This window comes from Plutella xylostella, chromosome 15, assembly GCF_932276165.1.
Source record: "Plutella xylostella chromosome 15, ilPluXylo3.1, whole genome shotgun sequence".
Taxonomy (NCBI): Eukaryota; Metazoa; Arthropoda; class Insecta; order Lepidoptera; family Plutellidae; genus Plutella; species Plutella xylostella.
This window is the reverse complement of record NC_063995.1, coordinates 8,403,045-8,416,205: the sequence shown is the minus strand read 5'-3', so window position 1 is coordinate 8,416,205 and position 13,161 is coordinate 8,403,045. Positions and strand designations below refer to the sequence as shown.

General features: G+C 39.8%; 1 protein-coding gene and 1 long non-coding RNA gene across 2 annotated transcripts; one reads left to right on the top strand and one right to left on the bottom strand.

The window, feature by feature from the left end:
• Positions 1-1,935: 1,935 nt before the first annotated feature.
• LOC105389059 (elongation factor 1-alpha 2) lies at positions 1,936-10,845 on the top strand. Its single transcript, XM_011560122.3, has 11 exons — positions 1,936-2,076; positions 3,793-4,005; positions 4,133-4,282; positions 4,767-4,986; positions 6,541-6,686; positions 6,881-7,013; positions 7,494-7,609; positions 7,973-8,062; positions 8,628-8,748; positions 9,175-9,341; positions 9,640-10,845. The coding sequence occupies exons 2-11, from the start codon at positions 3,832-3,834 to the stop codon at positions 9,709-9,711; spliced, it is 1,389 nt and encodes a 462-aa protein (XP_011558424.2). The 5' UTR covers positions 1,936-2,076; positions 3,793-3,831; the 3' UTR covers positions 9,712-10,845.
• Positions 10,846-12,063: 1,218 nt separating this feature from the next.
• LOC125489619 lies at positions 12,064-12,571 on the bottom strand. Its single transcript, XR_007267096.1, has 2 exons — positions 12,495-12,571; positions 12,064-12,271 (listed from the first exon to the last, which is right to left on the bottom strand). It is a non-coding gene; the product is annotated as an uncharacterized LOC125489619 (long non-coding RNA).
• Positions 12,572-13,161: the final 590 nt, after the last annotated feature.

Here is a 13,161-nt window from a genome sequence, read left to right as displayed (position 1 = left end):
TCGGATGGCCGTGTGTGAGATGTCCCCACATATTTATTTATTTATTTATTTAAGATAAGGCCTTTTTTTAGAACCTAGCAGTAAGAACCCAGAATGTACTTATTTATTTTATATTTTGGCCGAAAAAGCCTTTTTTGACCTTTATGCAAGTTAAATTCTAAATTGTAGGCATTATGTTATTGTTTCTAGGTTCTCCAAATAGGCATTACCTAGTTGATCATATTAGTATTTTTACTTTTTTTAAAAACGCCTCTGATGTAAAGTTATGATTTTTTAAGTGTTGGGAACGCAAGACAGATGCAATACATTTGCCTTTCAAGAGTGGCACCACAGGGGGACTACGGAACGTCGATTTTGTATAATTTTCCTAGGTAACGGGGGAGGTTCGGGCAATGCCAATGGCACGACAGCAATAGATCTATGGAATACAAATTTACGGCCCTGATAAAGTAGTAAACTAAAATATAGAAAAAATTTAATGTTGTTTTCTCCGGTGTTTCGAAGGTATAAGATAATGTTGAATAGGTCTTTCAAAAATATTATAGGTATGCTCGATGCTCGTACCATTTTTTGATTCAGTGATTGATTTACGAAACATTAAACTTAAAAGTGCAAATTTTTGTTAGACTCAAGTTTCTCCGCCCCTTGCTGGCTAAATGGTTGGTCGCACTTGCCCTTTTTTTTTAAATAATAACTGTCATAAAAACTATTTGGCTTATTGATTTGAATCTATAATAAGAATAAGAATATGTAAAAGAATATGTATAATAAGTATATATTGATGGCAATAAAATATTTGATTTGATTATGTGGGGACATCTCACGGCCATCCGACCCCAAACTAGGCAGAGCCTGTAATATGGGTATCGGACAGCTGATGTATCCACATATTAAATATAAATATCAACACCCAAGACCCGAGTACAAATATCTGTCTTTAAACAAATTTCTGCCCTAGCTGGGAATCGAACCCGGGACCTTCGGCATAGCAGTCAGGGTAACTAACCACTTAACCATTCGATCATCATCTAATTTCGTTGTAGGTATACGTAATAGATACTTTTGCTGTAAGCTGAAACTCAGACTCTTGGCATGGCATGACCGACAATTTTATGGTTTTTGAATTATTTAATTTAAAAGATACTTATTGTCTTTTGAGAACTTGGAATTTCGAGGTGAAAAAAAATATTTACCATAATCCGAAATCATCACCACCAATATAATTATAAAAACAGCCATACGAAACTCATAAAATAACGAAATTATTATATTGAAATCCTGTAATGTGATATGGCAGGTAATTTAGGTGATGGGCATGCCCATCTTGCCCATATGGGTGGATCCGCGCCTGCCTGCTCGCCCGGCAGCTACTCGCCCATGACAGCGGCTCGGCCGTCGCTCGCATCGTTTGGACGCCAGTAGCTCGCCAGTGCCAGCTGGACAGTTGTCAGTGGAACCCGTGTTTTTTGTGTACTACGCCGCGACTCGACTCGGCATGGGACTGGGTGTCGTGTAGACAGCAAAGGCGAGCCGAGCTACTGGCGCACGAGTACACAAACCGAGTAGCTGTCTACTGGCCAGGCAGCAGCTCGCACTGTGTCAACGAGCCTTAAGTTATCACCTGCAATAATTTTGACAACAGATAACAGTCCACCAGATCAATCTCTCAATCAAGGAACATATAAGCTCTCGATATTCGACGGGTTCGAGTAGGTAAATACTCGTAATAATGATAAAATTGTTAAGAAATACCGGCATGTTGGTCTCTCTCTTCTCTTAACCAAAAGTCATTTTAAAAATAAAGTTATTTCCGGTGTAGACGAAAACGTCATCCGGTTTTTCTAACATGAATATTTTATTTATACTAAACTTTTAAGCAACCAAATGGTATCTCCTATTAAAAATAAATATTATTAGGATTAAAAAGTTATATTATTCTATATTTTCATATGAAGTTATGAGATATTCTGAATAAAAGTAGTGTTGGATGTTTTATTGATTGCTTTTCCCGGGCAGAGACAACTGCGCATGCTTGAAAATTCCTCGGAAAATCTGCGACTGCTGCGTCCGCGAAAGGTAAGTTTTCTTGTATTTTCCCCATTTATGATGTTAATTTTGGTAATTAGTTGGTTTCATGACGCCTTTTGCATTTCCCGTTTACGATTACTACTGTATAAATTGAGACCGCATCAAAAAACTTGCACTTTAATTATGTTTGGTAGGAAAAGAACACCGTAACATTTGCCGGTCGCTCATTTGTAAATTACGCAATTTTGTTATTTACTTAATGCCTCAATATTGAAATCTAATCTAATCAATTATAATTTCACACATTCACGTATAAAAATCCTTATGTTATGTTTATGACGACAGGAACTTGATTTTTGCAAACGTGCTTGACGTTCCACATCGCGACATCTTCGACAATGCCATGCTGATGCTGATTTTACAATACGGCTGATATGTTACCTACATGCATTTCAAATTTATGTAGGTTCTTATGAGCAAAATTAAAGTTTTCCCGGTGAATTATCTCGAATTTTCAATCCGATCGTTAGGCATCCATAAGTCCGCACATGCATAAGTCTACCTAGTCAGTTCCTCAGTAATATGATTGCTATTATGCAGTCGCAGGCCGCAGCATTGTTTATTTCCATGAATATTGCATGTTGATCGAAGTGCAGTCAAGATTGCACAAGATGGAGGCGACTGCGAAAACGCCATGTGCGTCGCCGGCACACATGCCATGAGGATGCCACATTATTTGCACTTCTAAATATAAATGCACTCTCCCTAGCAGAAACATCTTAGTACCTACTTTAGTGCATACAGCACATTACTACTAAATTTAGAGTTAAATCCCCACGTGGTGTGTGACAATGGCGATATCTACGAACCTACACTCCCTTTCTGCAATAGGATAGCTAGACGTGCAGTTCGACTTAGTGCAACAACTTTTCCTGAAAACTAAAATCAATAATCGCGCCCTACGTGTCAGCTTTCAGTAAGATTTCAAAGATTTATGATATGTTTTTGTAATTGTAGTGATCTTAACAAACCTAATTAAATATAATAAACCTACTAATATGCTTACAATCCCACCTAATTTATGACAATGATCCTGAAATATCTTGCTCGTTTTCACTTTATGAATGTTCAGTGGACCTAACTATGACCCTCAAATTTGTGAATATCAGTGTAGTGTACGCTAGCGGCATATTACGTGAACAAGTTGTCTATTTTTGGGATGAAGCCTGGCTCTATTGATGTCCCGGCGTTTCCCCCGCGCAGGTGCGAAATCTGTCAAAGCCTCTTCTCAGAACGGGCTGGGCGTCTGTAATTACAGGGAATTCTCGATACTGTGCGGTGTTCCTGAACCAGTCAGGGCGCATTCACACGGGATACGTGTTTGACGATTCGGTATAAATTCTAATGACCGTAGTGACCGACGTATCCGTCAACGTCTTTTTTCACGATTCGTGAAGCGTGTGAACATAGGTATATAAAAAGCATTGCTCCCGTCAAAAAAAATAACGAATCGTGAAAAAACACGATTCGTGAAAAATCACGATTCGTCTTCGTGTGAATGAGCTCTCATTGATTGATTATAAGCTCACTTGCAATTTTTTTATTAGGTAACTTAGTTAAATCAAATCTAGTTAAAAAATCTGTTTAGGTAGGTGCCTAGGAAGGTAATTAAAAAAAATGTAGAGACTTCTCCGGTGAAATATTGGAAACACACAAGTAAACCTTTGTTTCATTGATTAATAAAACATTTTTTGTCCTATACAGGAAGCAAGTTAATCAAGTCGTAATCCAAGGTTCATCGAGATGGGTAAGGAGAAGACTCATATCAACATCGTGGTGATCGGCCACGTGGACTCCGGCAAGTCCACCACCACCGGACACCTCATCTACAAATGCGGCGGCATCGACAAACGTACCATCGAGAAGTTTGAGAAGGAGGCCCAGGAAATGGGCAAGGGGTCCTTCAAGTATGCCTGGGTAAGTTTCTTTTGCGCTATAGGTTACACCTTCAAGTTACGTCTCATGAAATATTTATCTCTAGTTATAACTACCCATATAGTTAGGTAATGTGTCTCAAAAATGACACTCTCGTTTGTCTCCAAAGGTGTTGGACAAGTTGAAAGCGGAGCGTGAGCGCGGTATCACCATTGACATCGCTCTGTGGAAGTTCGAGACGGCCAAATACTATGTGACCATCATTGACGCCCCCGGACACAGGGACTTCATCAAGAACATGATCACCGGAACCTCTCAGGTCAGTTCTAGACACTATCTTCTTATCTGTCAATCAGTGTAGGTAACTCTTTCAAATGCACCGACAGTTGTAACTACTTATAGACTTTTAAACTCCATTTAAGTACTCCACTCCAAAACCGTTCACTTATTCTTCAGCGGCGCGCATTTCTGGCAATCGGCCAAGTCCCTAAGGATCTGTCCACCAGAAGGGCTAGTACGGGGCGCATTTAAGACGTGACAAAAGTTCTCCGTCGCGCTCGCTCTTGAGGCTACGCGATGTGAGTGAGCGCGATGCAATACTCTTGTCACGTCTTAAATGCGCCCCGTGCTATGTAACCAGAGCGAAGAAGGCTACCGAAGCGGTGTGCGAGGCAACAATCGTCTAATAAAATTGCATGAGCTGAGTTTTTATTCAATTTCACTGGTCGATTTTTTTATGCTGGCCGCTTCTTTAGCCTTCTCTGCTCTGGTGGACAAGCACCCTAAAGCTCCACTCTCCGCAGGCGGACTGCGCGGTGCTGATCGTGGCGGCGGGCACGGGCGAGTTCGAGGCGGGCATCAGCAAGAACGGGCAGACGCGCGAGCACGCCCTGCTCGCCTTCACGCTGGGCGTCAAGCAGCTCATCGTGGGCGTCAACAAGATGGACTCCACCGAGCCGCCCTACCACGAGGCGCGGTATGAAGAGATCAAGAAGGAGGTGTCGTCGTACATCAAGAAGATTGGTGAGTGACGCTGTTTTTATGTTTGACTTGTTTATAGGATGAGCTGTTATTTTAAGTTTCTATGTAATTCAGTCATAAGTACACCATTGCATTAGCGCATACCATACAGTTATTGACTCTATCACGGTATAGTTTTGCGTTATTCGTTGTGGTTAACAAGCGGCGTCAGTTTGCATTCGAAGAGTGGAGTTATTAAGAATCGAAGAGTAGGTTTACGTGTATAGGTAGGTACTTTTTTATTATTTTCGACTATCACTAAGTACTTATTAACTACTTACATATCTCTACCTAAGAACATTACCTTCTACGTTCTTATAACTACAACTTTTATTACATAATCACGTCAATCGTAAAATATAAAATAAAATGTTTTATAGCTTAACTGCGCATCAAACAATAACGATTACGAAGATAAACTTTCTCTCCATGAAATCATAGTTACTATAATTAACATACGGAAGCTTAAAAACCAAAGTAAGACTTTAAAAAAATAGACAAATTAAAGAGTTGTAGACAACCGGACGATCGGCAGTCACGTAACTAATTCCATCGACTTTGTACTGTATTCAATGTATCAGGGTGGGTACACATAGGCTACAGATTGATCAACGTGCCTCACAAACCCCCGAAACAGTACCTGTAACAACACACAGTAAATAAGCTCATTCTATTCAATGTGTCGCTGCCGTCACGAACCACACGAACACAGTACAATGTGTTAACACGACAGACATGACGCCTTGTTTGTTTACGTGCCATGCCATCCCACACTGTAGTGTGTACGCTGTAGCGAGCCCGGGCAGAGCTGTATCGACGCATCTCGCCCCCACCCACCCTGCAGGCGGCGGCCCGGCCACAGCAAAGCAAATTAACTTTACTGCACCTGATATATGGACGCAAACATCCGTCTGTGTCTGTCGCATCACGTATTGAAAACAAACCCTTTGATGTGCCCAACCAAACTCATTTAGGGGTTGGCCTTTTGGCAAATTAACAGACTGTCTGGTTGCTTTCAATGTTTAACTAGATGCCTACTTACCTATCTATTCATTGCTCTTTGCCTAGCGCTGTATTGATTTTTGCGGTCCTGCTTTTATTAATGTCCAGTTCTGGCAGGACTCTGTAGTATCCTCAGTTAATTACGTAATATGAGTGGGCTTACATTTATTAGGTTTGAAAGTATATCATAGTTACCTATATCAAACTAATATAGGTAGGTACTTACTTCTAAAGTAAAGAGGATCTGTTTTTGTCAACATCGATTTCAATACTTTCGCTTACTGACTACGATCTATAGGTGGACTCACATGGCCACCATGTCTTCGAAACTAAACGTAGCTTGCGTGCGTAATTGAGATCATTCTCAATTTGAACATTTTCAGCTAGGACTTAGGTCTATTATTACAGCAGATTATTATAATACATTTACAAGTCATTGTACATAAGTACCTAGTACCTACCTAACTTTATTTGCTTACCGACCATCTACCTCAGCCTCATAATTTGGCGATTCGCATTCAACGCTAGCGTGACTCTAACGACTGTCTCCACCAGGGTACAACCCGGCGTCGGTGGCGTTCGTGCCGATCTCGGGCTGGCACGGGGACAACATGCTGGAGCCGTCCGACAAGATGCCGTGGTTCAAGGGGTGGACCATCGAGCGCAAGGAGGGCAAGGTCGAGGGGAAGTGCCTCATTGAGGTAAAGTACTTGTAATGTGTTACAGCTTTTCATTTTGTAATTTGAACATTGATGGTATAGATATACAACATAATAATATAGCGACGTGGACCTGTTATAACTGGAAGATGACCCAGTAATTTGGTTTTAATAGAGTTTATGTTATTTATGGAGATTTTAACGTAGTGGCACTAACCTGATGATCGGTCTTGCAGGCTCTGGATGCGATCCAGCCGCCGTCCCGTCCCACGGAGAAGCCGCTGCGGCTGCCGCTGCAGGACGTGTACAAGATCGGCGGCATCGGCACCGTGCCCGTCGGCCGCGTCGAGACCGGCATACTGAAGCCCGGTGAGTGTATCTACTGTGGGGTTACCACCACCGAACAATCAGCAATCCTAAACAGCATCGCTTATCTGTCCTAAGTATGTGAGATCCATACCAGTTATGTCAGATTTATCGTTGTTTGGTCCGGTATCGGTTGCCTTACATAACTGTGTAAAGTCCGACAACGCTGACTTTACAACAGAAACAAGCGCTAACACCAAACAAAGTTTAATAGTCAGAAGTTTCAAGTTGTTTTTAATTAGTCACACAGTTATAATCAGTTAGAGATAGTTGTAATTTCTGACACCAACGGTGGTAATAAGTACGCCTTCTTGCTTTTCTTAAACTTATTTAGTGCTATTACTTACTTATTACTCTTATTATTTATTTATATTTAACTTATTTAGTTTCAGAACAATACCTAAATCTCATATTTATCTCGCTACCACTATAGGTGTACGTATAATTTCTGGCACACAATGTTAACAAGCGGTCTCCTTACAGGCATGGTGGTGGTTTTTGCCCCGGCGGCCATCACCACGGAGGTGAAGTCCGTGGAGATGCACCACGAGGCGCTGCAGGAGGCCGTGCCCGGAGACAACGTCGGCTTCAACGTTAAGGTGACTATCACTCTAGGGTTAGATAGGTATATAGTCTCCCTCGTGGATATCTGACCCATCCCGACATTAAAATGGGAGGAGTCAGATATCTACGTGGCAGACTGCACATTATTCATAATCATCAGTCAATACTCATCCACTCCTGGACATAGCGTCTCCGAAGAAGTACAAACGGCCTCTCCGGTTAGGCCATCGAATGTTATGGATTATGGACATTGTAACACAGCGATGCTTGCGAAGTAAACACACACATAGGCTGCATTTCTACATACATACATTTTCAGGATCAGGGACCTTGCATGCAGGAGCTTTTTATAACAAATTGAAATGGAATGGGGCTGAGTTTGTATTGTTGTATTGCAGAACGTGTCTGTGAAGGAGCTGCGGCGCGGCTACGTGGCGGGCGACTCCAAGAACGCCCCGCCGCGCGGCGCCGCCGACTTCACCGCACAGGTAAAGCACTAATTATTGATATACTTACAATGTCTCTGTCACCTGATTGAGAGAAAAACCCTAGTTATAAGTTGCCCGTTTAGGTCGGTGTGTATGTAGTTAGGCAAATGCCTTCGTATGTCTTTCAGACTTGGCCATAATGATGGTTGAAATTCTAAATAGACGCCTTGCGAAATCTTTTCATACAAGAATCAACATTGTTAAAAGCCTCGTTAAAACTCACTTGTGAATTTAACCACAATATTATAAAAAAGGTTGCTTGTTGTTTATAAATAACTCTATTTTAGTCACCTAATTAATAAACCGGATTCCTGATAAGTATTCCAGCAATAAATTAGATATTTAAATAGTGTTTGTCTAAACATTAGGTCTGATGAATATTTTTCCATGTCAAGATTGAATATCTTATACGACCTGCATTCTGGGGATTCAGCGACTGCCACAAATATAACTATGTAATCCAATATCCAATCACTGTGCCCGCGGGTTTACGGAAAAGAAGAAAAATAATGCTTATGCAACCTAAACATAACTAAGTAGCCATGTCTGTCTCTGTCCTGTCCAGGTGATCGTGCTGAACCACCCGGGACAGATCAGCAACGGCTACACGCCGGTGCTGGACTGCCACACGGCGCACATCGCTTGCAAGTTCGCCGAGATCAAGGAGAAGTGCGACCGCAGAACTGGTACGAATATTACTCTGTCGTGTCCATGCCACGGCATACTTTAACAACGAAGATAAACTTGTAAAATGCACGTTTCATCATACTTTTCGTGTTGTTGCAGTATATCGTTAAATAACGCAAATCGTGATTGATACTTACTGACGTTTATCTACATAGATAAAAAGATGCCACGAGCTCTGACTTTTCAGTTTTCCATGGTCAATTCTGCCAACCGTTATCTCGGTGGCACTGCATGGTCAAGGAGAACATCCCAGATCAACTACCCCTACGGGAATCACAACCATGTACCTAGACCTATTTAAAAACTTTCCACATATACCTAGGTACTTAAGGAGAAAAAAATCCTAACTACTCTCCGAAACTGTATTTGAAGGGCTGCTGTCAGTTTTTCAGCATGACTTTATCTGACCCACTATTCCCCTTCAGGCAAGACCACCGAGGAGAACCCGAAGGCGATAAAGAGCGGCGACGCGGCCATCGTGTGCCTCGTGCCCACCAAGCCGCTGTGCGTGGAGTCGTTCTCGGAGTTCCCGCCGCTCGGCCGCTTCGCCGTGCGCGACATGCGCCAGACCGTCGCCGTCGGCGTCATCAAGGTATGGCAAGCGGCTTGAGGCGACAGTCTTGGCTGGAAGTAGGCCTCTATGTTCTATTACAACCACCACTGGCTGCCTCTCTACAGACACTGATCTATGTCACTAGAGTCCGCGCCACCACTGAAGCCTTACGGCAAAATCGGGAAGTAGTAGGTAACCTGAGTGCCTATCATATTATTTGTAATTTATATGAGTTCAGAGCCGCCAGAGATTCCTGTGGTGGCGCGGCTCTCTGCCACTGATTTGGCATATAGTCAGCATAAACTATGATGCTGACTTTCGACCGTTTCTGTTACAGAGCGTGAACTTCAAGGAGGTGACAACGGGTAAAGTCACCAAAGCCGCCGAGAAGGCCCAAAAGAAGAAATAACTATGGGGCACATTGAATGTAATATCGCAGTCGCCAGCCGGCTGCGCGCGCGCAAGCCCACCCCGCGCCGCCCCGCGCCCCGCGCCCACCCCCTTAGTGTCCCCCCGAGATCGGAGCTTCTTCACTGGTGACGGTGTCCCACGCATTTATACCACGCTATTACAATTAGTTGCTTTTAGTTACGATTACGTGTTAAGTTTATGTCTTTGTGATTATTTTAGTCGTAAGTTACTCGCCACGTTTGAGTTTCCATACTTGAAAGCTCGTTATGTTTTATTTTTCCATCGCAAGGAGTTCAGGAGGAAAAATAATGGAGAGGCAGTTGAATTTTTAAACCATGTCACTTTATTAAGATCAATGACTGTTATTTTTAAGTACAAGTTATGTTTAATTATTAATTTAATTGTATTCTTCCTTGCGTTCGTGACTGATTCTTTGTCGTCTTCTTCATTGGTCTATGTTAGTGAATTTAAAATGTTGCCATTTAAAATTTACAGTATTATTGATTCATGATGGTATTCCAAAAACAATGACGCTAGTATCTAATTTGTGACTGAAATTTAAACTTGTTTTACCTACCTACATATACTTCACAATTTGGTTATTTTATGATTAGAATTTTTAGGTAACGCTATAATTTAAGTGTGATTAAAATATGTAGTTCCTTTGAATCTTCTTCAATGCATTAATAATGAAAACATCAAAGTGTAGGAAAATCGGAGGATTGGTTAAGAATCAATCGTCTGTTATCTAAATTAGCAAGATGAAAAATGTGACTTAAGGCGTTGAAAACGTTTTTATATCAAAAAGTTTATAACTTACATGTGATTGCGGAGTGATTTTGTTCCTAAGTAAGACATTATCAAATTTTAGGTTTTAAAATGAGCTTGTGTAAAGGTTTAAACATTCAATTTTTGGCCAATCCTAGCATTGGAAGCAGTTTGATTACTAAACTGCGTTTTATTACATACTTACTGATATTTCAAGATGTTTTAGAAAGCTCTTACTGACATGTCTTCAGAATATTGTATAATGAAATTACCTACTTGTGACTCGATTTAACTAACTTTTCAATAATTTTGTAAGACCCTTAATCCTGTTGACAAACCAATAAAGAAGCTACTGGTACGTATATCCCAATGTCTTATTATTTACGTATACACAATTAGATACCTGTAGAAATTTCAGTTAGATTGGGTAAGGTAACAAACACGTAAAAATAAAAGTAGCTCCCTACAGTAAAACTATCCTGAAAACGGAAGTGGATCCTAAGTACCTAATTGTTAAATACCGTATTTAATCCTTCTATTATTTTTATTAAAGACCAAATTCGTTAAAATGCCATTATCACTCAGTATTTTATAAATGTAAGTACAACCCGCGCAAACTTTCTAGACACCTGGCCCAAAAATCTACCCCTCTCCCTTTTCCCCGCGCGTGGCCCCGCTCTCGTCCTTTTGTAGCGTTAGCATAAGAATTATCAGACAATTACCTAACAATAAATATTTTTTATCGCATACTTTTTGTTACTACTTTAACAAGTAGGTATCAACTTGAATACTAATACAGGGTGTTGCAAAAAGGGTATACTAAGCCGAAACCATCATGTGCAGCATGTTATATCTAAGCCCAAAACTGAAATCAGAACTTTAAAATTCGTAATTTTTTTAAATTAATTTTCCATAGAAACTTAGTGGGTCAAGTGACTTTTTATTATGGAGAGTGATTTTTTATTTCGCGAATTTTGAAATTCCAATTTCAGATTCGGGCTTAGACATAACATGCTGCACATGCTGGTTTCGGCTTAGTATAACACCCCTTTTGCAACACCCTCTGTATAAACAAATATTCATACATTTTATTACAATATAACAAAAGTCAGGTAAGTAAGTATGTTTTTAGATAACCAGAATAATTTCAAATATCGGGGCGCTACATGTATAATATATTATTTATTATTATAATATATTATTATGTTTACGTTCTCGCAACAATTTTTTTTATAAAATTAGTTCATTAACCCTTAATCAAATGGAAGTTTTTTTTTGAGAAAAAGGTAAACCATGTATGGTTTTTAGGTAAGTTGGGTCCGTAGATTACGAAAAAAATGTTTTTAATTTTTTTTAGTGGGGGGAAAGGGGGGTTTTGCGATGGGAAATAATTTCCCACTATTCGTAATTGCAAAGCAAAATAATATCAAGTGGGAAACTATTTCCCACTAACCGGTACAGATCACAAATTTTGATCAATATTTACTACAGTTTCTATACAAGCTAGTTGCCGCTACTTTGCTTGTTTTTTTATAAATTATTTTTTGTGTTAGAAAAAAAACTATAAAATGATACAAAAGTATTAAGAACAATATTTTAATAAGGAAATATGCAGTCCTCAAGTTGATTGAGTAACTATCGGAAGGAGAATTAATACTGTTGACATATCATGAGTCGTCTTCCGAATCTGTGCGTGACAAATCAATATCAGCTATGTTTTCGACAGTCTCTTCTAAATTCTTCGTAGTAAGCGATATTTTACGTTTCTTTTTGTCCATTTTTTCAAAATGCTGCAAATAAATAAGAAGAATCAAATCATGTATTGTTTTTGGTAAGTATAAGCGGTTTACGCTTATACTTACCAAAAACAATACATATTATTTCGTTCAATAAAGTAACATTATATAATTTATGTATAGATAAATTTAGTATATTTTTACTGCAGGGACAAACAGTGGGAAAATATTTCCCACTTATTTAAACCTACGAAAAAGCAAGAAACACCAGTTTTACCGTGCCAATCACCATAAAATCCATTTATATAACAAGTTTAGTTTACAATAATATTGTGGTAAGGTACTTAGCAGCTTTGATTATATACAACCCTAGATTCCCCCTAGAAGTAGCAATTGCTGCCATACATAAACTGGGGCACTACTGCCCCGGTACAAATTTCGCTCTAGCAGTGTCTATTGAGTCATAGCCGGTGCTACACATATTTGACAGTTGGTATTAATTTTGATTTTGTCCTTTTAAAATGCGTGTATGTGCTTTAAACGTGTGCAGAAATTACAAAGGTCGACTAAAAACGACACACAAGGTCACCTACCATCTGTAAGTAATGTATTACTATAAATAATTTAATAAAGTAAATATTGATATAATTTTCTTCGGTGTTGCCAGTTTTTTCTTGAAAATAAATATACCAAAAAGTGAGTATAATTTATATTAACCGCTTGAATGTCCTATCGACACCCGGTCGACATGACAAGTGTACCTACCATAAATTGTTTCGTGATTGGATTCTCAAAATTGAAATTAGGCACATACCTACCTTGAATTCATTAATAATGGATGGTGTTTATGTCATAATGTTGTTGTTCTGAGAGTTTGCCTTTTTGTGTGCTTTTTTGTGTTTTGGCACGTGTGTCTATGTTGTTGATGAAATGATGAAATATTA